Consider the following 24,948-nt stretch of genomic DNA (forward strand, 5'->3'; position numbering starts at 1 on the left):
TGTAAGAGAAGGAATTGGGGAAATGTTCTGGGTTTGGATATAGGAATAGAATTTAGGAGATGGATGACCTTTGGAGATGGGTGCATTGTGGGTGCAGAGGGTAGGGAGACAGGTGTAGGTGTAGGGGGCACTCGGGAGTTCAGTTACGAGTTAGGAGACAGGTGTGGTTGTGAGTCACTAGGGGGTTCAGTTACGGGTTAGGAGACAGGTGTAGGTGTGAGGCACTAGAGGGTTCAGTTACGGGTTAGGAGACAGGTATAGGTGTGAGGCACTAGGGGGTTCGGTTACGGGTTAGGAGACAGGTGTAGGTGTGAGGCACTAGGGGGTTCAGTTACGGGTTAGGAGACAGCTGTAGGTGTGAGTCACTAGGGGGTTTATTTACGGGTTAGGAGACAGGTGTAGGTGTGAGGCACTAGGAGGTTCAGTTACGGGTTAGGAGACAGGTGTAGATGTGAGGCACTAGGTGGTTCAGTTACGGGTTAGGAGACAGTTGTAGGTATAGGGGGCACTAGGGGGTTCAGTTACGGGTTAGGAGACAGGTGTAGGTATAGGGGGCACTAGGGGGTTCAGTTACAGGTTAGGAGATAGGTGTAGGTATAGGGGGCACTAGGGGGTTCAGTTACGGTTTAGGAGACAGGTGTAGGTAAAGGGGGCACTAGGGGGTTCGGTTACGGGTTAGGAGACAGGTGTAGGTGTGATGCACAAGGTGGTTCAGTTACGGGTTAGGAGACAGGTGTAGGTGTAGGGGGCACTCGGGAGTTCAGTTACAGGTTAGGAGACAGGTATAGGTTTGAGGCACTAGGTGGTTCAGTTACGGGTTAGGAGACAGGTGTAGGTGTATGGGGCACTAGGGGGTTCAGTAACGGGTTAGGAGACAGGTGTGGGTGTGGGGGGCACTAGGGGGTTCAGTAAATTGTTAGGAGACAGGTGTAGGGGGCACTAGGGGGGTCAGTTAATTGTTAGGAGACAGGTGTAGGTGTAGGGGGCACTAGGGGGTTCAGTTAATTGTTAGGAGACAGGTGTAGGTGTAGGGGGCACTAGGGGGTTCAGTTACGGGTTAGGAGACAGGTGTAGGTAAAGGGGGCACTAGGGGGTTCAGTTATTGGTTAGGAGACAGGTGTAGGGGGCACTAGGGGGTTCAGTTAATTGTTAGGAGGCAGGTGTAGGTGTGAGGCACTAGGGGGTTCAGTTACGGGTTAGGAGACAGGTGTAGGTGTGAGTCACTAGAGGGTTCAGTTACGGGTTAGGAGACAGGTGTAGGTGTGAGGCACTAGGGGGTTCAGTTACGGGTTAGGAGATAGGTGTAGGTGTAGGGGGCACTAGGGGGTTCAGTTACGGATTAGGAGACAGGTGTAGGTGTGAGGCACTAGGGGGTTTCATTTATTGGTTAGGAGACAGGTGTAGGTGTAGGGGGCACTAGGGGGTTTAGTTACGGGTTAGGAGACAGGTGTAGGTGTGAGGCACTAGGGGGTTCAGTTACGGGTTAGGAGATAGGTGTAGGTGTAGGGGGCACTAGGGGGTTCAGTTACGGATTAGGAGACAGGTGTAGGTGTGAGGCACTAGGGGGTTTCATTTATTGGTTAGGAGACAGGTGTAGGTGTAGGGGGCACTAGGGGGTTCAGTTACGGGTTAGGAGGCAGGTGTAGGTGTGAGGCGCTAGGGAGTTTCAGTTATTGGTTAGGAGACAGGTGTAGGTGTAGGGTAGGGGGCACTAGGGGGATCGGTAATGGCAGGCATTAACTGTAAACACTAACCTATAATTAGCTTATGATAGCTTCTTTTATAAATTAGGGAGACAACTCTTATAATAATCACAAGTACCATTTTTATGGTATCATACTGCCTTAATTATCGGAACAAATACAAAACCAGGGATGGGGTTGGGTCGGGGACGGGGGACGGGGGTCGGGGACGGGGGTGAGGGCAAATTGTCATTTGGATCCAGGGATAAAGGCTATCTGGTGGTGGATTCTTGAGGGTTCCAAAACTTTATTAATTTTTAAATATAAAGATATCTTGGGGGTGGGGGCCAATTGCATCTAAATGTCAAGGTTACATATAAGTATATATACAAAGGTTATATAAACACATGGAGGTGTGAAAACAACTGTCTAGCTAGGAATGTCAACATCTTTCTAATATAGCCACCCATTTAATTACATGTAAAACAACATAAGTTAAACTCTACTGTACATAAATGCAAAAAGAAAAGATTGCTGAAGAGCTCGGCATCAGAGTCCTGACTAGCAACCTGATATTGAATTTACATTTGAATGGGCATAGAATCTGCCACTGTCTCCCACATGTGTTGGGGAACATGTTAAGACAATCAAATAAATTGGCCAGAAGTCAATATTTTGAATTCAAAAGCACCAACTGTCAAAATGTCAGCCAAGCTCACATGTCAAGTACAAATACAGAGATCAATAGATGTCAAACACACAAAGACATTGATTGTAGGCCGTTAGTAGAGATGGTCACCAAGCTATGTCAACCTTTGTTTCAACCAAATATTGTATCATTTAGCTTCTAAATTCAAAGAGGAATTTAGAGATTCAACCTTTCGCAGTTTAAATACTATCGATAAATATGATCAATGGACCAATGTTCTTAGGATTATGAGTTCTAAGGTTAAAAAATCTAGGTTCTGTTCTGTAGGTTTTATTATCATATAAACATCTTATCACCTTTGGAAGGCAGTCAATACATGTATAATTTCTACTGTATCTAATTGTGAGATTCTTGTAAAAGCAACAGTGACGAACATGTTTTACTTCACACGTAGATATGTCTTAATTGGATTTGAAAGTTGTGTATTTTTTTAATGTTTATCTTGATAAAGAAAGTCTCAATATAGAAAGTGTATCGTTACCATATTTATCCCCTAATATACACTGGGGCCCCAACACATGATCTCTGACTCAACACATGGAGGTGGGGCATCAAAGGACCACAGAAATAATTTCATGTTATTTGTCACTTTATACAGGTTAAATATACATTTGTATAATACTTAAACTCGTAACTGGAACATTAAGCAGAAAATCACATTTTGTGTGAAGTATCAGAACAAAGGTAATTATCATCATCCAACTAAGCACTATTTATCTTGACATTACATCTATCACACCTGGAACCACTGTTTTCTCTGTCATCACTTTACTGGGTGAAGGGAACAAACAACAAAAAGGGTAAGCTACCTAGTCAAACATTCGACCATTACATACAGACATATGTTGATTATATCTATTCTACAACATTAAATATTTTTTTAATTCTTTAGTCAAACATTCGACCATTACATACAGACATATGTTAATTATATCTATTCTACAACATCAAATATTTTTTTAACTCTTTAGTCAAACATTCGACCATAACATACAGACATATGTTAATTATGTCTATTCTACAACATCAAATATAACAAATGCAGTTTTGCCTGACAAATAAACAAAAGCCTCCGAAAAACAACTTCACCTTTTAATTAACTTAATGAGATCTTGATTTTGGGCTGCATGTATTACATCACCTTCCCATCCTACATATATCATAAAATGTCATGGAGCTATCTTCAGCAAGAATTAATATGACTTTTTACCTAAATGTGACCATGGCCTTCCTCATAAAAACCAAAAAAGTGGTAGCACATGCCATCGTCCCATCCTAAAATCCCTAAACCCTAAACTTTTGTTTGAGTGTCTTTTAGCCAGTCAGAAGTACAGACATAAACAAAATATTTGACCTCTGACCTCAATGTGACAATGCCCTTGGATATATGAAGCTAAATTTGGTTTGAAAACACACTGCCTTGCCATCCTACAAACATCATATCCCTCAAATTCAAATAAGCCATCTTCTGTAAGGCAGTGTGAGATTGAGAAGTAATGGTCCAGAATGAATTTGAACTTTGACCTTAATATAACCTTGACCTTGTGCAAACAGGCCTAATAATGGTACAGGACGCCCGCCTTCCAATATCCCTAAAATTTCAATGAGCTTTCTCCAGTGAGTCAAAAGTTATGGCTCGGACAAATATTTCAGACAAATGCATAAATGGACAAAGTGGTGACTATATGCTCCCTAAATTTCCCATAAAAACTTGAAAAATAAAAATGGCATGCACGGTGAGGGAAAAAAGAGATCATTTCTGTTAAATGAGAATACTGCATGGAAAGAAAAAAAAACATCCATCTTTTCTTACAATGTCAAGCATTTTTTTGTACACCAACCTTAATTAGTACGTTATCATTTCTTTTCAGTGAATATTTTAAACATATTTCAGCGTCATCGTCCTTTTATCATCTGATGTTTTTGCTGTGTACTCCCCTGAGAAGTTAAAAAATTGCCCTCTTAAGCTTTTTTTTTTATTTGCATTTTTGGAAATGCAGTGCTGACAGACTTGCCTAAAAAGTGATAAAACAAAACCTTGTAAGGCTATACTCACATTCTTTGGTATTTGTTTCGCTCTTCTTCCGATACAGACGACCTCGTTTTGGTAAGAGCAGTCGTCAGATGTGCTCGACTGATCAGGACCATCGGCGACTTGGAGGTGGCGACAGGCGAGAACAAGGTTTCTGCCGTGCTGACACGTTCCAGCGACTTGTTCACCTTCAGCCTCGCTTTGATTTGATCCACCTGATATATAAATAGATTCTGTTTTAAACATTTGATAAAAAATGTTTTTATATAATTTACCAAAAACGCAATGACAGCATCTCCCGTTTTTGAAGAAAACCAATCAAGAAAATTTTATTACCAAAATAAAGATTACTCACTCATGCTTGACACCTAAAATCACTTAATTGTTTCTATACATTTATTAAGTGTACACTGTATTATCTATTCCCAATATTTCCTGTAGGATCTGTTAAGAATGTTCCTGATACTGTACACAGCTTTCATTTTGCTGTTTATTTTTTTGCAAGTATGTGATACAATTTTGGGCAGTGATGCATCGGCGGTTCACGTGTTGTTGGGCATGTAATGTTACCTTACTAGCAAACTGTCATGTCAGGATGAATTCACAGTTCTCAGATAATTTGATATGAAGTTATACTGAACTATCAAACGTTCTTGTCCCATTGAATATTCAAAGATTATTTGGTATGACAAACACTTGATGAAACAGGACTGACAAGAAGAGTTCTCTCTATACATCAACTATAACAATACACTACATACAGTATACAATCAAACAAATAGTACACGCCTTCAGCAAAAGTATTATTAAAACTATCACAACCTGCTGGTGTATTATCATGAATAATACAGAACAAAAGTGACAGTAGAAAGTGTGGTTGTAATTGGTAACAGGTATTTCCTCCTGTTGACACACAGTAGAAAGTGTGGTTGTAATTGGTAACAGGTATTTCCTCCTGTTGACACACAGTAGAACAGAAGAGCACAGACTTTTTAAGCTTAGTGGTAAAGAGAGCTAGAATTTCAGCCAATTTTCTCTGGAGTGAACTGACTGATAGTGCTTCACAGGGTTACTTATAGGCATGCCGGTACATCATTTGTACAACTAGGTAGACTGGAATAAGCTGAATAAAGTGACTTGTTCAAAGACACAACAGTATCAGTTACTGCAGCCAATATGGTTTAACCCTTTCACCCCTATGTAACTTTAGTAGACTCTACCATACATTGATCTGGATGAGTCTATTATGGTCTGCAGTGGTGAAAGGGTTAAACCTACAACATTTTGGTCAGTTGACTGACATTCTACCAAGTAACAGCCAACCTAACCAGTCTAAGGTAGACAACTCCAGATGAAACGTTTTCTTTCTTCACATCATTGCCTAACAAAAATATTTCAAGATAGACAACTCTTAGAAGTGCAAATGACTTGTTGACAGAGGAGGGTGTTTTTTTTCATTTCTTGTTTATTTATTGTAATTCATTAGGACCAACCATTTCCAAAAATGCATTTGTGCTGTTGAAAAAAAAGGGCATTTTATTTTTTAAACCCCCTTCTCCCCACACATCTCCAAAATTGTGACAAGAAAAATCAAAACCATACACCAGGGTTTCTGTTCGACCGAGACATTTAAAGAATAGATAGTTCCAACTACTGTCTGGTCATTAGTCATGTGATACTGGGCCTTGTCCTGGGAAAACCTACATGAATTCTCGAGGTGTGATATTTTTCTGTTAACCGTGTCACTCCTATGTAACTTTAGTAGACTCTACTATGCACTGATCTGGATGAGTCCACTATGGTCTACAGTGGTGAAAGGGTTAGGTACAACTGAAGAGTAAGAAACCAATGTCAATATGAGAAAGTGCTGACAGATTCTGTTCTGTTTATCACCTAGAGTTTGTTTAGGATTATTCAACATACAATATAAGCATAATTGTGGAATGAATATTGAGGGTTAGAAAAAAAAAAATGTTTTTGAAAAAACTGTGGGCAATAGGATTTAGTTTTGATATTTTTTCCAACTTTTTTTTTAATTCTTTAGTCAAACATTCGACCATTACATACAGACATATGTTGATTATATCTATTCTACAACATCATTTTTTTTTTTAATTCTCTAGTCAAACATTCGACCATAACATACAGACATATGTTAATTATGTCTATTCTACAACATCAAATATAACAAATGCAGTTTTGCCTGACAAATAAACAAGTGTGACTAGGACTGCTATCATTCATCAAATTCCAAAAAACTTGAACTGTTTAGACAATGGGACAGACCAAGTGCTTTGAAATTGTTTCTGGTGAGTCTTGGCAAAGACTTTAAAGGCCTGCATTAATACTTGTAGATCTGGTAAGCTTTCTCCCTGTAATATCAAATTAATAAATAGATGAACCAGCTAGTCCACAGGCCCTAGATCACAATACAATACATGTAGTGCAAATATTTGTCAAAAGGTCATACATGTTGCCTTATCATGATTCTTCACTTAGCCAGAAACTTCAGAAATTGTTCAATATTTTTTTTTCATCCACACAAAAACAAAGAGTGTTTCTAACAACAAACCTGAAAATTCAACTTCTCTTCCAGTTCCTCGCTGACTTCTGCTATACCTTCCTCAAGCTTGGGTATATATGTTACTAAGGAACTCCAAGATGGCCGCCTGTCTCTCGAGGCCACACTAGCAATCTGAAGGTCAATTTTTTTATGGTGAGCATCAAGTTGAGAGCGTAGAGCCGAGTCACTTTTTGCTTTTTTTGGTGATGAACCCTGGCTATCTCCCTTTACAAGACGACCCGTAATTTCATGTATAGCTTCAAGTTGAGCATTATAGAGAAGAGCTTTCAGGTCTGCTCCAGAGAAATGTTCACATTCATCTGCAAAATATTGTAGATTTACATCTGGACCGAGAGTAATATTCCTAGTCAAAGCTTGCAATATCTTTAACCTGTCCTCCTGCAAAAACAAAAACAAAACAAATTTAAGGACAAATATCAGGAGTTTCAATTACTGACAAGAATGTATATACAAAATGTATCTTATTTATTCATTTTTTTTTCTTTTCTTAAAATCAGAGGTTTTCTACATGACTATTCGAAAATGATTTTCAGTGAAAATAATCAAAGAATAAACAAGTCCGGTGTACAAAAATGTGAATCGAAATTTTACTCTTTTTTTTTTTAGATTACCATACTCTATATTCTTCAAACAAATTTCTCTTAACCCTTTCATGACTGTAGATCATAATGGACTCGTCCAGATCAATGTATAGTAGAGTCTACTAAAGTTACCTAGGGGTGAAAGGGTTAATAAGCAAGCCGACAGAACTGATAAGCGTGGCAATGAAATTAAGGTTCAGACGGTACTACCAGGTAGTACACAGAAGGTGTTTAACTCTTACCACCTTCAAACTTTTATCTAAACATTGTATACACTATCATTAAAGAACAGAGTTATATGTAAAGAGCAAAATATTTATTAGAGTTCAGCTAACGAATACAACATTTTGGTAAGACAAAAAAAAAGATGCAAAAAATACTGAATATTTATCAACATATCTACTTTGTGTAATTATGTGTTAAGCAACAATAGCAAACTCCTGTATTGATTACAAATTCAGGTATAAGAAAAAAAAATATACATTAAACAATACATGGATTTTAATTAAATAAAACACTAATCAATTCCCTCATGAATAAGCACCAAAAGGTCAGTTATGTTTTGAATCAGACAGACAGAAATGGTAAGTTTGAGAAGAGAAATATTTAACAGGTAATACTAAGTAATAAAAAAGTGAAATGTATTTGTCCCACCTTGTTTGGTAACTGGCACTGAAGACACTTGTCCAGACGTCCTGGGCGGAGGAGGGCGGGGTCAATGAGATCAGGACGACTGGTCGCAGCCAACACATATACACCTGGTTGTCAAGGTAACAAAATATTTTTGTAAATTCAAAACATAACAAGGCATCACAAGTGATACAAATCCCCTCGCATTCACACATTGTGTGCCATGTGTATGAGGAAATGAATAGAAAGTTCAATGATGAAACAGTAACTTTTCTAGCGACTGCTTCTGTTGAAGGTATTGTCATGAAATTCTGTTGAGGAATGCAATCGCTAGAGTGACGACAAACGTTTTTTCTAAAAATATTAACAGGGACCATGACCTTCAACACAGAAACCTGAAACACAAACTTGTTCAAAGTATTGTCATACCAAACACTTGTATGAAGTTTAATGAATTTACGTTGAAGAATGAAGTCGCTAGAGCGATGACCAAGTTTTTCTAAAAATAGTAACAGTGACCTTGACCTTCAAAGCAGTTACCCGAAACGCGACCTTGTTCAAGGTATTGTCATACCAAACACTTGTATGCAGATTCATGGAATTCCAAACAGGAATGAAGTCGCTAGAGTGATGACAAAGTTTTTTTCTAAAAATAGTAACAGTGACCTTAACCTTCAATGTAGAAATCCGAATTGCAAACTTGTTCAAGGCATTGCCATACCAAACACTTGTATGAAGTATCATGAAACTTGGTTGAGGAATGAAGTCGCTAGAGCGTTGACAAAGAGTGTAACATATGTACGTACGTACGGGGGGATTCCTATATCCCCTCGAACTTTTGTTGCGAGGGGATAAAAAAGAAAACAACATTATTGAGGTTAGGTTTAAACATGTGAGTATGGTGCTGTTGAGACGTAATGTAAAGCTTGAAACTCCAAGAAAAAAAAAAGCGTTATACAGAAGTTTGACTTTTTATTGAACATGAAGGTATTACGGTGTAAATTAATCGTTTAATCCATCAGAATTTACAAACCTCATTAATTATCCATTTATATGCACAAATCACATCGTTTGGCAAACTTAGCATGAGTCGGATGTGCATACGGAATTCGGTTGAATTATCTGCACAATATCTACAGCAATTATCACAAGAAAACCAAAGAGTGCCTGAGATGGGTGGAAACACAGAGGAACACAAACATTGTTATCAAGTTTGAAGGAATTGCTAGAGTTATCAAGCGGAAACTGCAGATAATGACGTTTTCCATTATTGAAGTGGCCATAACTCTGCCAAATAAAGTCCACTGAAAGTGGTCATCGAACTTGGTCCAGCACTTAAGGCATTTAACCTGCTACCAAGTTTGAAGAAAATCGGTTAACATTTGTTGCAGTTATTGCATGGAAACGAATTGTGTCAGACAGACAGACAGACAGACAGACAGACAAACCAAAATTAATATCCCCCGTTTCGATGAAAGCGGGTGACAATAACAACACACAGTTGCATCGACCCAAAAATCAGGTATATTTTAGGCTTTTCAGACCTTTTAATTTAAACGAACATTTACACCTATTGATAATTTGTCAGAAGAAAATGACCAGCATATTCATAGGTATTAGATATCATTGTGGACTATGGGTTGTTTACCAACCAGTCAGGTTATAACCCCATCAACACATCAGGCATTGATAATTGTACAATCATTATATTAGGAAAACAGTGTCTACATGTAGTATATTGTTTACCACTGTTTAGCATTGTTTATCACAATTATCTGACTTATAGGACATACCGTCCAGTCCTTCCACACCATCTAACTGGGTCAGAAGCTGGTTAACCACTCGGTCAGTCACACCTGTGTTGTCATGACCACGCCTACAAACAATAAACAGGAAAATCAGCACAGGTCAGGTAACACAGATACAAAAAGCTAGGTGTGTCAACTCTGAATAACATTTTGTTAAATCTTCACAATTCTGTATTTCGCCCTTCCTGATTATTAAAGGTTCTGCATTGAGGTTTTAACACAAGGTCTGATTAACCTTTCACCCCTATGTAACTTTAATAAACTCTACCATACACTGATCTGGACAATTCCATTATAGTCTACAGTGGTGAAAGGATTAAAATTTGTTTGAATTTTTTCATAAAACTGGGTTCTTGTTGACATTAAAATATAGTCGATGCAACATCACAAACCAAACCAGCACCATTGTGAGTACAGATTACTTTATTTTTCATTATATTTTCGTCAGGTTGGGAAGTATATAATGTATATAGATTCACATAGCACAACCAGTGAAATGGATAATGTGTAAAGTTTTGATGATTTGTGTGAAATGTGCTCCGTCACCTTCATCAGACAAAGAACCATTAAAGCATATATGTACGCTAAAATGTAATGCCTACTCATATACTGTATAATCGGATATTTTTGCCACAGTTTAACCCTCCCCTTTTTTTGCCCTTCCATATGAGGGCGATTTTATCATGACAGCGAATTAAGTACACAACAGATAATATGTAGTAATTGCATGTGAAAGGCATAATTAACACTGAGCAACATGGATTTTGTTGGCAAAAGAGTGAATATTTGACTTGAAGAAAGTTGAAACATATGTACACTAAGAGTTCAATATACCGGACACAGTATGTTTTACCCTTTTTTCATATGCTTATATATGGGTACATATCGTACTAGTCATCAAAATGTCACACAGAAACTTTTCACTTGTTGCGCTACATGAACCTGTATACAACAGAGACTACCTTTCGTATACAACAGATCTGATTGGTCACTTTATAATACGCCACTTGTAAAATACTTACCTTGGAGCTATGGAGTCAAACTCATCAAAGAACAGTATACAGGGCTTGGCACTTTGAGCCCTGCAATGAAAGAAAGTTAAAAAATTCATGCAACTAATTGTAAATTGCATAGGTTGGTAAAGTGGTGCAGTGGATAGCCACTTGTCTTTCACCAAGGCAGCCGGGGTTCGATTCCCTGATCGGACACGAAAAGGTATGGGGTCACCAGCCCGACTATGTGGGTTTTCTCCGGGTACTAAGGTTTCCTCCCACAATAAGACCCCCGCGCGCTAACATCCAGGCCAACAAGAGTGATTAATATTTAAAAGTTGAAATTACTTGTTTCATAATTGTTGTAAAATAAAAATAAAAGTATAAATTGCATAGATAATGTGAAATTCTATTCAGAAAAAAACATAGATATAAATGTAAAAAAAAAAATTATCACTATGTTTTCAGGATTCTTTCTATTTCATATACAGAAAATGCATCAACACAATCCTGACATCTTCAGATACGTTTGTATTTTATGCACTTTACTCACCACTCGCTGACTCAAAATTGTTTATGAAACCCCAATGAAGCATAGAACATATATCTCTTGTTGCTCCTTTTGCAAATTTATTCCTTGCAAAAACTTCTTCGTAAGAAATTATCACAAAAATAACTATTCACAAATCAAATAACTATTAACAAATAACTGGGTTTTTTTAAATAAAAATTTCGGAAAATGCAAATTTGAAATTGGTGATTGTTTTCGACCGAGTTTGGTGTGTGAAGAACTCCTGTGTTATACCTGATGAACGTGTCTCTCACGGCCTGCTCACTGGCTCCTATGTACTTGCTGAGTAGTTCAGGACCCTGTGGAAATCAACAATTCATAAAATCTCTGATGTAGAGTCGAGAAAGTCAGATCTACCTCAATCAAAAGTAATGAATTAAATATGTCTGTATTTTCATTATTAATAACTTTCACATTCAATTTTAAACAGATCTGAATACATGTACAAAATTTACGGTAACAAAATCACATGTTTTCAAATAAGTTGTAGAAATAACCTTCCTACCCAGTATTAAAACTAAAACGATCGGAAGTTATAGGTATGTGGTCACCGACCTGACCATATGAGTTTTCTCCCGGTACTCTTGTTTCCTACCCATGCCATTAAGACCCTTTCTCATACTTAAATCCCTGTCAACTAGAGTCGAAAATAACTTGATTCTATTTTTATATTTTGTAGCTTTTATTTTATAAAACTCTTCTTTTTTATTAACATATAAATAGTTATAAATGACAGCTGAACTAGTATAACAGACTCCAGTCTATCAGCAGGTCACCTTTTGAAAGAGGTAATACACTGCAATGACCACGATTCTAGCTGTACATTTGAAGTGGTATTTTTCGCCCTGGTATTTTAGGTGAGGAATCTTACCTTAATACTGATAAAGTTGAGGCTGCACTCATTAGCCACGACTCCAGCTAACAGAGTTTTTCCTGTTCCCGGAGCTCCATACAACAACAGTCCGGACCGCAGCCTCAGTGGACAGGATGCAAACAATTCTGAATACTGTCAACAAAATAATACAAATATTCCAGGTCTGTGTAGTCAGTTTCTTGGTATTGTTTTCTTTTTATTGGAGAAATCAGATTATTATTTTATCAAGTTCAACTTAATTGTTTCAAATTCAGAAAACTTAAATATTAGACATTTTCCTCTTCCATTTATTTTCAAGTTATTTGAGAAAACTTGGGTTATCTAGAATTCCGAAATTAACATTTCTGGGGAGAATTTCTGCTTTGCAACATCCACAAAACTTTAGGCAAGAAAAAATGACCCTGTATACAATTTCTCAAAATTTGCGCCTGGTGCCTTGACCTTCAGTCTACAAAGTTTGAGGTGAGATAACCCGTTCATATTTACCTTACTAGGCAGGAGGAGTGTCTCCTTTAGAGTGGCCTTGACCTCTGTGAGACCTCCTACGTCATCCCAGCCCAGCTCGCCCACAGTATGGAGGGGAACGTTGCGTATAGAAGCGGGAGTAAACCCTAAGATTGATTGTTTGAAGTCAACCATCTCTAGGTGGAAGTCTTCGTCACAGTGATCAGTATGGAACACATCCTCTAAAATGTATATACAAATAGTTGTTTTCTACGTCCGCTAATTACAATCATTGATTAAGGATTGTCTTTATGTTGTTAACAAATATCAGAAAGAAAGAAAAAATCTTTCTCCAGTTCAGTGAATGTCAAAAATAAAAAAATAAGTACAGGTCAAATTTGATGTAATGCTTAATTTTTTTAAATGTGTAACATAATAGACATATCAAGACAGACACATAAAGATTATCAGATCACTTTAAATATCAATTTTGAGAAAACTGAACTTCAGATTCTTTAGTTCCGTCTAGAATTTCACAGTTTTACCTGTAAATTGTACTTGATTTTTCCTTAAAAACCAGCAGCATCCCTGATACCAGATCTTTATCTTGATTAACAGATTTTTAATTCAACACATCTATGTGAAAACCAAGATTTTCTCTTAAAAGCTTTACTCCAAATAACAAGGGTCAGATTTGTCAACTTACTCCGACCATGTAGGGTGGAGGCATGGATGGCTCTGCTTACAAGGGTGTCAAGGTCCTTAGCAACAAATCCTTCTGTCTTACATAGCAACCAATCCCAGTCCAACTTATCCAGTGTAGCTTCAGAAACACGTGTCCTGATGATAGTCTTCAAAACGTCTTTTCTTTTTTCCTGGTAATAGATGAAAACAACTACACTTTATACCGGGAAACTTTTGTCACTTCAAATGTTTGCTTTCCTTTGGTAAAATCCATATTTGTCTGGTATAGATTTCACCCATAATACTTTTCATATATATATACGGCAACTTTTCCTGAACTTCTGTTTGGATTTAACTGTAGCACAAGCTGGGCCGTGATACTTCTGTTGACCAGGTTGCGATATCAGTTAGAGCGACAGTATATCAATCTGACGTCCAGGGTTGTGATTGTTTATAACAGGTGGCCATTAGACAGGTTTGACAGTACTGTATACGGCCAAAAACAATCATGGTTATTCCGTAATTAATTTAACTTGAGCAAAAAGCAAAATGTTGGCAATTCAGTATCTTGAAAAACAGTTGTATTTTCCTGGATATGACAACCCAGACAAAACACAGTCATGGATCTATTGTTCCTTTTTGGTGGTTACCTTGTCAAGGGGACATATGTTAATGACGGTCTGGACAAAGTGTGTTCCTCGGGATGAAGTCAGCAGAGGATGTAATGAGTTACGTGATTGGCTGGTGGCTACGACAGCTATACGGCTCCCATTACTGATTTCTTTCCGTAGCAAGTCTCGTAACACTGTAATTAATTAAATAAATCATTTTTAACATTAAAACAGAATGGATCTTAACCAGTTTTCTCAGAGTAAATATGTGTGAAATCCTGGATCGTTTATCAACTTTTCTTGCTATTGAAATCAAAATACCTGTAGTTTTACTGCAGGTCTCTTTTTTATTAAATAAATCTAGGAGAGTAAAAAAGGTTTTACTGGTATTTCCTACAGGATCATTTTCTTCATTAAATTGACTTATTAAAACTCAAACAACAACACATACATAATTAACATTTATTACGAATCAAATGTTGAATGGCCAAAGCTGCGAATCAATTTTGGGAAAAAGAAACAAAATATTGACTTAATTAGCTATATAGCACAGGCACAGTTAGAAGTTTTATTTAAGCAAAAAGAACTGTGTCAATAACTTCAGGATTTACAGTACTGGTATATTACTATCAAACCCCTTACCTTCAGCAACCCTTGCCCCATAGATACTTTCTGCACTCATCTCAGCCTCAGGCCCGGACGGGGCTGGCATCACATGATCAAGGTCGTCAAACAAGATAAGTGCTGGCTGGCGCCAGATGACCTCCTCAAACAAAACAGTCAGGTGCTTCAGAATGTTGTCAGGGGATTTTCCTGTACAGAACAAACAGAACCAACCCTTACATTCATAAACACTTTAAGTAACAGGTAGAATTACATAGAGGCCTGGAAGATCAGAACAATGTAATTAAAACCATGTCTGTTCCTATTATATAACATATAAGTTAAGGTGAAATGAAGAGCCGGAGAGGTAGTCACACCTCATTCTTAATTCATATATGTACTAATCACACCTGGCTGATCTGTGTTTTTGTTGTGACTGTACATGTGACAGCAATGAGCTTCGCGCACATTTTTAAACAAACTTTCACATTTGCAGCTTGTTTTTGGGGACGGTAATTCAAAAATGAGTGCAAAAAGAGTCTGGGGTTTCCTTACCGAGGAATTTCATTTCAACATATAAATGTCTAACAGACTGTGAGACACTCAACCCACATCACCGCAAACCTTTAGTCCTTTCTGGTAGAATATATGGAGGACTAATTATACTACAAAACAAGAGTACCGCAGGGCGGAACAAAATACGCCCGTCGAATGCTATATAGTGTTATATACTTTCTTACATTGAAATATGATCTGCATCATTCTAAGAGTGGTTAGCTGATATACTATAAAAAAATGTAGGAGAAAATCTTCGGACAAAAAAATCAAATACTGCTATGAAAAAAAGGCATATCATGATTATAACGTATACTAAGTTTCAAACAGCTGGTTTGAAAAAAGTAGGAGGAGATTGCCGGACAAAAATCAAATACTGAAATGAACAAAGGGCAATAACTTTTGGAAAAATTGTCAAATCAAAATTCTCTTTAGGGAGACACAACTTCATATCATGATTATAATGTATACCAAGTTTCAAATAGATCGGTCGAAAAATGTAGGAGGAGATTGCCGGCCGGCCGGACAACGCCATACCATAATACTACCGTCAAATTTGACGAACGTATAAAAATGTACCATAAATCATGTATGAATTGTGACCATATTGTCTGACATGAATCATGTATGAATTTTAAACATACTGCCAAGAACCATGTATGAATTGTGACCATAATGCCATGGACCATGTAAGTAGTGGTTTATACTTACCTCTAAGTGGCTTACAATCCACATGCAGGAGAAAGGCAAGATTAGGCACCTCTGCTACCCTCCTGCAAATGGCACGTGCCAGTGAACTCTTCCCACAACCTTTAGACCCTGTGATTAGGAGCATTCCATTCCTGATTCCAGGGTGGGTCACCTTAAACATTTTCTGACTTAATGGCCTATTTCCCAAACAGATCTCTATATGACGTATGGCCTGCTCTGCATAATCAGTAAATCCTCTGTAAAAGAAAATCCCAATAAATATACATAACAAATCATCAAATCTGTTTCCTTTCTTGTTACAGTGAAACCTCAACACAATGCAACTCCTTTCGTTACCTCTTTGCTAACCGCTAACTTAACTCAAAGTTCACTTTTCCTTTTTTTGTGTTGAAATACATCTTACAGGATAGAGTGTTGTGTGTTTCCACTGGAAATCGGAACAGTGACCCCAAGTTTCCCAGTCTGCTACTCTACCGATTGAGCTAAAAGGAAATACCCTCCAGCATCTAGTATAAAGTGATTGTAATTTAATATATGAGCAGTTGAAATCTACCAAACATTCAATATTGCCCTACCAGGAAGGAACTATTTATTTAATTAGACCAAGTGTTATGCTAATGTGTTTTATTCCAGATTACCACCACATTTTCAAAATGATATTCTGTGTGTATGAAATCAATATAAAATCAAACAATCTTGACAGAATTCTGTTTTATAGAAGGTATAATAAACATGATTTACTCCCTCATTACCTTACCCTAAATTCTGCAGCATTTTAGTGGGTACAGAGGGATCAAAATCTGCCACGTCCCGACACATGTCAGAGTAGAGGAGCATGGGTCGAAAGGGCAGCTTGGTGTCGATGGTAGTCTTATAATTGGTACTGGCCGAGATGGACACCCGTTCTGTGTCCTCGGTGGTCAGCAGCCGGAAACCATCAGTCATTGGCTGGTCGGCACTGTCTGTGTAGGTCACTTGGAACTCCATGGCTACCGCTATAAAGATAAAAATCATTACTGATGTCATCCTGATAAAATATTAACCGAGTCCTACTGACTCAGCTACGGAGAATTTCTCTTTAGCTCATTCAGTAGAGCACCAGTCTAGTAAGCCAAAGATCCCTCAACATCACAGGCTCTACCATCTAGCAGAGACATTGAACAAATTAGCACAGCTGTTTCACTGATGGCCATGTAGGGACCTGGGAAATTATACTGACTAATATATTCAATGACATTTTCACAAGAATAGCTACGACCCCTGGAAATCTCAGACAAGTTCTCTCCTGGAGGGGAAGTATGTTATGCTGGAAAAATACTAGCCACTTTCTACCAACTCAGCTAGGGAGAATTTCTCTTTAGCTCGTTCGTTAGACTGTCAAACCAGTAAACCTGAGGTCCTGGGTTCGACCCCCGGCTGAGGCAAATAATCACCTTCGATACATTTATTTTATTGATGATAATCCATTCTTTCATAAATGATCTTCCTTTATCCTTTATCCTTTATGTGTTGTGTGTTGTTAAAAGTGTAAGGATGCTAAAACCAATTAATTGACCAAGGTTGGGGGGGGGGGGGGGGGGGGGGGGAGGGAGATTGGAGTCTAGCTAGGAGACTTTTTAAAATTTAGGTTATTACGTTGGTTATTTAAGGCTGGCCTCCCCTGTGTGCAAGATGCATGCGTGTAGTGTATGCATGTGTGTTTTGGGAGACTGTGATATGTTCGTGTTTGCCTCCTTGTGATAGCGCGAAACTGATGCCGACTTTATAGTGCTACCCCACTGAAACATACTGCTGAAGACACCCAGCAGGACACCCCACCCAGTCACATTATAATGACAACGGGCAAACCAGTTGTCCCACTCCTAAATTGCTGAGCGTTAAGCAGGAGTAGAAACTACCATTTTTACAGACTCTGGTATGTCTCGGCCAGGGGACAGAACCCAAAGCCTTCCTCACAGGGGCGAACGCTCAACTAAAGGCCAAAAGTGAGGCATTGTCAAGGGAGACATTAGGAAGAAGAAAGTTAATTAGAAAGAAGAGAAAAGATAAGATCCCAAATTTAGTCGCCTCTTGCGATCATGCATTGGGGGCAGCAGGTACAATTCTTACGCCCTACCTGCAGGGACATTGTTATTATGTACACAATAACCAGATAATTTGTGGATCAAGGTTATAATCATTCCAGAGGAGTAAAATATGTCAGTCATAGACATAATACTATGATGTTGTCTTTTTCTATGAACCTTATCCATGCATAAAAAATATCGGTACTTACAATGAAAAAGAGGTATTTTCACCATTAGTCCCGGGAAGACAACCAGAGGCATTTTTTTGTCTGAGGCATACTTCAACCAATTGATAAATGCCTTCACAATCATAAACCCAGACATCTGAGTTGGCTATCAAAAGAATAAACAGTTACATAATTAAGACAATGTGAGCAATAGAATGACAGGTCACATAATCAAGAATATTTGGGAACCAATAGAATGACAGGTTACATAATCAACGATACTTAATGACCAATAGAATGAGAGCTTGCATACTGAACCAAACAGTAAAAGTAGAATTTTTTGGTGTAGACAATGATGCTCCATACTTTACTTCATGGTGTACAAGTATGTCTGCACATGCTTATTTTCATGATTATATGAAATGCAAAATGAGCAAAACATTTTACAGCACAAAAATATTTTGCTTTACTATGTACTTTGGGCAATTTTGTTTCAAACAATAAAATGTCAAAAATTCAGCAGACAAAAATTTATGATTTTCCTTGAAATAAATGGTTTCCCTTTCTGACATGTACAGTACTTGATGATTAAATCAAAATATAATTTACGTCTTACCACAGATCCGACAGGATATAGCTGGTAGGGGGCGTTACTAGACTGGGGCAGAGCGACAGTCTGTAGCCACACCCTCCTTGTCACGTCAAGTTCCAGAAGCCGTCGTAACAAACCATTGACAATCACATGACCAGGTATACACTGCTGCTCTTTTAAGAGCGTCAAGATCATATGTTCGTAGTTTTTATCGCAACTCATCTTTTTATCATCGATGACCACCACTCTGACATAACAGCTCAGAAGCTTACTCTCTTTATCTGATCGTCCGCTTGATGACATTGAATTTGTTGATCCACTCAATTTTTTCTGAAGTTTTTTACTATCCACAGGTTCTTCATCTTTTTCCTTTTTCGGGGTAGTAGCCTTTTCCAGTTCCTCCTTTGGCGAGTTCAGTTTTGACAATCTTGCATAGAAAAATGTCGGAATTTCAGTAAGTTCTCTGTCAGTTTGATCATGTATATCTTTGTAATTAACAAATACTGTAGCAGGCTGCTGAAGAAACAGGGATTTTTCGTTTGAGTCTGACAATTCATCTTTGAAACTGTCCTTTAAACTTTTAGCCAGTATATCATAAGTCACCTTGAGAGACTGAACACGCAGTACAATGTTGATACCCACTGGGAACTTGTCTGGTTTTTGTCCTAAGTCTGTACGATCTAGATTTGCAGAGAGGCTTTGTAACTTTGCGTTAATTTTCTGTACCCCGAGTATCCAAGGTACAAGCTCCTTCCAGCCCCATCGAGATGGTGATCCATTTTCTGATGACGACGATGGCCCCCCTCCATCGGAAGAGTCTCGTCGACTTCCTGCTTTTGAGCTTTGTTTACTGTCCTCGCTGATGCCACTGGTGCTAGATAACCTTTTGAAATGACCTTTGAAGGACTCGCGTGATTGACTGGATTTGGTTGACGTTCCGCTGGTTGTCATGCCCATGTTTCCAGTATTTCTGACCTTTGGCGACACAATCACCTCGGTCTCATTTTTCAGAATCACACAGCTTCTGTCAGGGTCAACTGTACCTGTTAAAATAGGAATGTTAAGATTGTCTCCAGAGGCATACACAGTTTAATCTGTGTTAACCAAACCTACTTGGCAGATTTATACAGGGTTCACTTTATACCAAGTCAGTGATATGCGATATCACATTAGAGATTCTGTGTATTTTAAGTTAACATACTTTGAAATGAAGCACTGATTTAAGACCAAAAAAATCCCCCTGGATTCCCAATGAAAGGAAGGACAAACAGACAGACACAGAAAAATATGATTGTCACCTTCACAGTCACTGCTCCATAGCAGGGGTCATCAAGATCAACTGAATAAATGTGAAATTGTTTGAAAATTGGGAACAAATACAGACTATCAACCAAGAAGACACATGGGTGATGTATCACTTACCTATTTTAAGGAAGACACAGGTAGATTTCTCCACCCACACAGGTAAGATCTGACTTTTCCATACAACTCTAACCTGGTCCAGCAGGTGACTTTCTATGTAGCCTGCATGTCGCTCCTATAAAAAGTTCAGCAATCTCAGTTTTTTCTTCTCAAACATATACATTTTGTATAAGAAAAGTAATAAAACATCCCACCAACCCTTAATAAAGTGTCAAATATGTTCTGCCCCCCACCCTCTTGTATGCTCTAAGGTGCAAATCAAAAACATAAACAATATTATACAGTTTTTTCACTTGAATCAATCAAAACTCAATTGAATTTGGAACACAAAACACAGTTTTAATTACTTATGTGGAACAGGGTGCCATCTCCCCAGTTTTACCTAGGTATTCAATTTGGAAATACCATGATCAATACACCAGCACATATATGTTCCCCTTTAATAATATAACTGTTTCAATGTATTACCCATGGGCAAACTGTTGGAGCAGGATATCTGGTGCCATTTCAACAAAATGCTATCAGTATAATATACATATATATAATTTAGTTCTTGTTGGCTGTTCCACAATACAGTAAGTATGCAGGACATTATTGTATACATGTGTAACAGGGGGAGAATAGTGTGCTACCACCGGGTATCGAACCCTTGATCTCTAGGTTCCTAGTCGGAGGCTCTACCACTGAGCTAAAGGGAAATTCCCTCTAGCTCAAAGCTAGAAGCCAACCTTAATTATATGTACAGTTAAAATATGCCACACATGTATAAGATCATTCATTGTCCACAGCTTTCAATATTTCATTCCATTAAATTCTATTGAGAGAAGGAAACCAAATTACCATATATTATAAACCTGTGCCCTCCTTGCATTTGGACATTACAATTAGAATTCATAAGTGTTACCTTTGTATTTCTGAAGTCTAAATGTGTTGACCTAACAGTTCCTTTGATAGAGTTTGTGTACTTACAAGTATCTCCCAGTCGTCAGTTGACAATGGCTCCACTCCAACTCGTGTGGCACCATGGACACCGGGGATGTGGCGTACAATTACCTTGGGAAAAGTGAAAAAAAATTGCAATACATGATGGATTAAACATCCTTTTAAAGTGTTCTTATATTTATGTGTATTTTAATCATGTTTTAATTGAGGAACTGGTGTAGAAAGATACATGCTATAGAAAGGTGACCATTATAGACAGGTGTTAGTTTTAGACAGGTGACAGGCTGGTACAGTATGTATTAGAGAAAGTGGACTACTATAGACAGGTGTATTTATAGAAAGGTGACCTTAATTTACAGGTATTTAAAATACAAAGATGATTACAATAGACAGGTGTTTTTTAAGGAAAGGTGACCTAAATTTACAGGTATTCAAAATGGAAAGATGATTACAAAAGACAGGTCTATTTATAGAAAGGTGACCTTAATTCATAGGTATTCAAAATACAAAGGTGATTACAATAGACAGGTGTATTTATAGAAAGGTGACCTTAATTTACAGGTATTTAAAATACAATGGTCAGTATAATAGACAGTTGTTTTTTTAAGGAAATGTGACCTAAATTTACGGGTATTCAAAATGGAAAGGTGATTACAAAAGACAGGTCTATTTATAGAAATGTGACCTTAATTCACAGGTATTCAAAATTCAAAGGTGATTACAATAGACAGGTGTATTATAGAAAGGTGACCTAAATTTACAGGTATTTAAAATACAAAATTGATTACAAAAGACAGCTCTGAGCTGTATTTATAGAAAGGTGACTTTAATTCACCTGTACTAATAAAGAAAGGTGAATAAAATAGACAGGTATATTTGATAGAAAGTTTACTATAATAGACTTTTACAGCATTAATAGACAATATGACCACTATATACAGGTGTGTTTTATAAAAAGTCAAAGGTGCTCACTGTAAATCAATAACCGTTTTTTTTTTAAATGTGACCACCTTGAACAAGTCTATGTCATAGAAAGATGACAATATAGACATGTGGAATTTTGAAAGGTGACTGCTGTAGACAGGTATAAATGGTGACCACAAAAGTCAGAAGCATTATGCATAAGTTAGAATCCATTTTGAATTATTTATGGTTAACATATAATATATATTGCCTTTAAATATTAATTATCCACCATGGTGATCTGGACAGGTGCTTGTTATTCATAGGAAGCTTTCACTGGAAGAGTAGATACTTATATCAAGTAATCAATTTACACAGGTATACAAGATAACTTTTCAGTGGTTATAAAAAGAATACCTGATCTCCATCCTTCAATCCCAGCTTGCTCCCGTACAGTCCGTTGATTTGCAGTACACCATCTGTTCCAGTGTTGGTTCGGATTATCTCCCCTGACCAGCTTACAAACACTTTTGAATCATCTCCAAAAGTCAACTCAAATACACTGACCTACAGGAAAATTAGAATAAATTATTTTAACATCAGTTTCTCACTTAGTATTCCACAAGTTTTCATTAGCATGGATAAATATAGTAAATCACAGTTTTCCCTAGTGCAATGAAATTTGTTTTATTCAACCTAGAGTATTTTGACATAATGCAAGTTTCTACATTTATTATCTATCTATTATCTATCTCTGTAACAGGGGAAGGAGAAAAAATATATCGGCCAGACCAGGGTTTGAACCTTCCATACTCTAGATGGATGCTCTACCAATTGAGCTACCTGGTCGCCGACCATTGACCCAGTCCAGTTCGCTACATTCCACCCTCGTTTTTCTAAGTCTTCCCACCTATTTACATCCCATGTTTAGGTATCCCCTTGCTAAGTGTAACCCCAATGCTTGAAACAAGGGTTTGCAAGCTCACCAATTTTGTAACAAGAGAAAGAGAAAATGTAACAGCCAGACCAGGGTTCGAACCTGGGACCTGATATTTCAGGCTAGACAAGAGGATAATCAGTCAAATCTGATGGTGACCCAGATGATCTGATTCCCGAGTCTAAGACTGTTGGTTGTGAAGCAGAACTGGACTGGGATGATCACCATCTATGTACCAGGTCGCTCAATTGGTAGAGTGCCTAATTACTAGAGTTTGCAATTAGAGGGTCCTTGGTTTGAATCCCAATCTGACTGTGTTTTCCTGTTAGTGGTGAGCATGCCAATCCATGTTGGGGTTAAACTTGCAAGGGGATATCTGAACCTAGGTTGTAAATATATGTAGCTGTTTAATATGGGACAGAGACTTAGAAAAAGGAGGGAGGAATGTAGTGACCGTTATGAGCACCGGCCGGCATCCATGTAGTTCCAATTGTAGTTCCGTCTGTCTAAGAGTTCGGAGGATCCGGGGTTCGAATCCCAATTATCTTTCTACTGTTACAGTAGCCCCAAAGTATAATCATTAACGCACAGTCACCTCTGTCATTACATCCATAACATTATATTATGGGTGTATTGACAGACGAGGCTATAAAGTACCTTGATGAAAGCCAGATAGTTAAAGTTACAAGGACTTTGAAAGGATATCTAGGCTAGTTTTATGGTATGGTTAGATGACGCTCTTGTTACTTAACACATAGTCTTTTAAAAATAAATGAAGAATAACCTATAATAATATAAAGAAATGGATGCAGACAGTTTATTTCGGAGATGCCACGCTTAAAAATTATGTTTTACCTCTCCATTTTTTGATGCAGCTTTGCTAACATCTGGCGCGAGGGCAACAAAACAGTTCTTGTCGGCGACAAACCTGACAGTCAACACATGGAAGCTCATTCTGGTGTCTAGAATGATAACTACAAAGTGACTTCTCTCGAGTGGGTGTGAAAGTATCTCTGGTCGGCCATCTTTAAATTTCAGCTTCCGGTTTTGTAATTAATCAAGGGCAGTAACTCGTGTTGCCTTACAGCAGTTTCAGTAATTACTTTTTTTTTCTTCAATAATGAATAAATGTTCGCATTTTTTTCATAGTTCGTCGTTTATCTTAAAATTTATTATTTGAATGTTCTAATTAATCTTTTTTTTTGTGTAGAAAATGCATACTACAAAACATGGTAATTGCTGTGTAACGGTTTTGTGACGTAACAGCAGTTTTCTATAAGAAAAAATGCTTATAGTAATGCTTTACCGATGATTTAACGGTATGTAACGGGACAGAGAATCATGTGCTTCCACCGGGGATCGAACCCTAGATCTCCAGGTTCCTAGGCGGACGCTCTACCACTGAATTAAAACCTACCACAGGTAAATGATAACGAATAGAAGAAAAAGCAGAAAACTCCAACTTTTGTATAAAATGCACAACAAATTAACTCCAGACTATTTAAATTCTCTATTGCCATCTTCCGTTGCAGAAAATAACCGTTATACCCTTAGAAACAATGATGATTATAGCTTTCTCTAACAAATTCATCTTGTATACCTTCAACTCTTCGCGGTTGGAATTCATTGAACCTTTCAGTACGATCATTGCCCTCATTACATTCTTTTAAAAACTCGTTAACTTCAAATGTACAATCTCCTCCACAAATATACTTAGGTTTCGGTGAACGTAAATTGAACATTTTGCATACGAAACTTAGACATCAGTGTAGTCCATTGAAATATGATCTTTTTAGAGTAAATCTGGTTGATAGTCCAGTTTGTTATTGTTTCAAATGAAAAAAATGT

General features: G+C 37.7%; 1 protein-coding gene across 1 annotated transcript in view; it reads right to left on the bottom strand.

Moving 5' to 3' along the window:
• LOC110452117 (peroxisome biogenesis factor 1-like) overlaps window positions 1-24,126 on the bottom strand; it is a 41,248-nt gene extending 17,122 nt beyond the window's left edge. The window contains exons 1-19 of the mRNA XM_021500451.1: window positions 23,956-24,126; window positions 22,581-22,730; window positions 21,288-21,371; window positions 20,319-20,433; window positions 18,921-19,939; window positions 18,347-18,470; window positions 16,829-17,066; window positions 16,072-16,307; window positions 14,845-15,015; window positions 14,242-14,396; window positions 13,614-13,782; window positions 12,950-13,149; window positions 12,461-12,595; window positions 11,824-11,888; window positions 11,049-11,108; window positions 10,012-10,094; window positions 8,243-8,346; window positions 6,996-7,385; window positions 4,448-4,638 (exon numbers count right to left, since the gene is read on the bottom strand). Of these exons, the coding sequence (XP_021356126.1) occupies window positions 4,448-4,638; window positions 6,996-7,385; window positions 8,243-8,346; window positions 10,012-10,094; window positions 11,049-11,108; window positions 11,824-11,888; window positions 12,461-12,595; window positions 12,950-13,149; window positions 13,614-13,782; window positions 14,242-14,396; window positions 14,845-15,015; window positions 16,072-16,307; window positions 16,829-17,066; window positions 18,347-18,470; window positions 18,921-19,939; window positions 20,319-20,433; window positions 21,288-21,371; window positions 22,581-22,730; window positions 23,956-24,054 (3,788 nt within the window). The 5' untranslated portion in view covers window positions 24,055-24,126. The remainder of the gene's footprint in view (window positions 1-4,447; window positions 4,639-6,995; window positions 7,386-8,242; window positions 8,347-10,011; window positions 10,095-11,048; window positions 11,109-11,823; window positions 11,889-12,460; window positions 12,596-12,949; window positions 13,150-13,613; window positions 13,783-14,241; window positions 14,397-14,844; window positions 15,016-16,071; window positions 16,308-16,828; window positions 17,067-18,346; window positions 18,471-18,920; window positions 19,940-20,318; window positions 20,434-21,287; window positions 21,372-22,580; window positions 22,731-23,955) is intronic.
• Between the last annotated feature and the right edge of the window lie 822 nt (window positions 24,127-24,948).

The sequence above is a fragment of the Mizuhopecten yessoensis genome, unplaced genomic scaffold (genome assembly GCF_002113885.1).
Source record: "Mizuhopecten yessoensis strain PY_sf001 unplaced genomic scaffold, ASM211388v2 scaffold6411, whole genome shotgun sequence".
In the NCBI taxonomy this organism is placed as follows: Eukaryota; Metazoa; Mollusca; class Bivalvia; order Pectinida; family Pectinidae; genus Mizuhopecten; species Mizuhopecten yessoensis.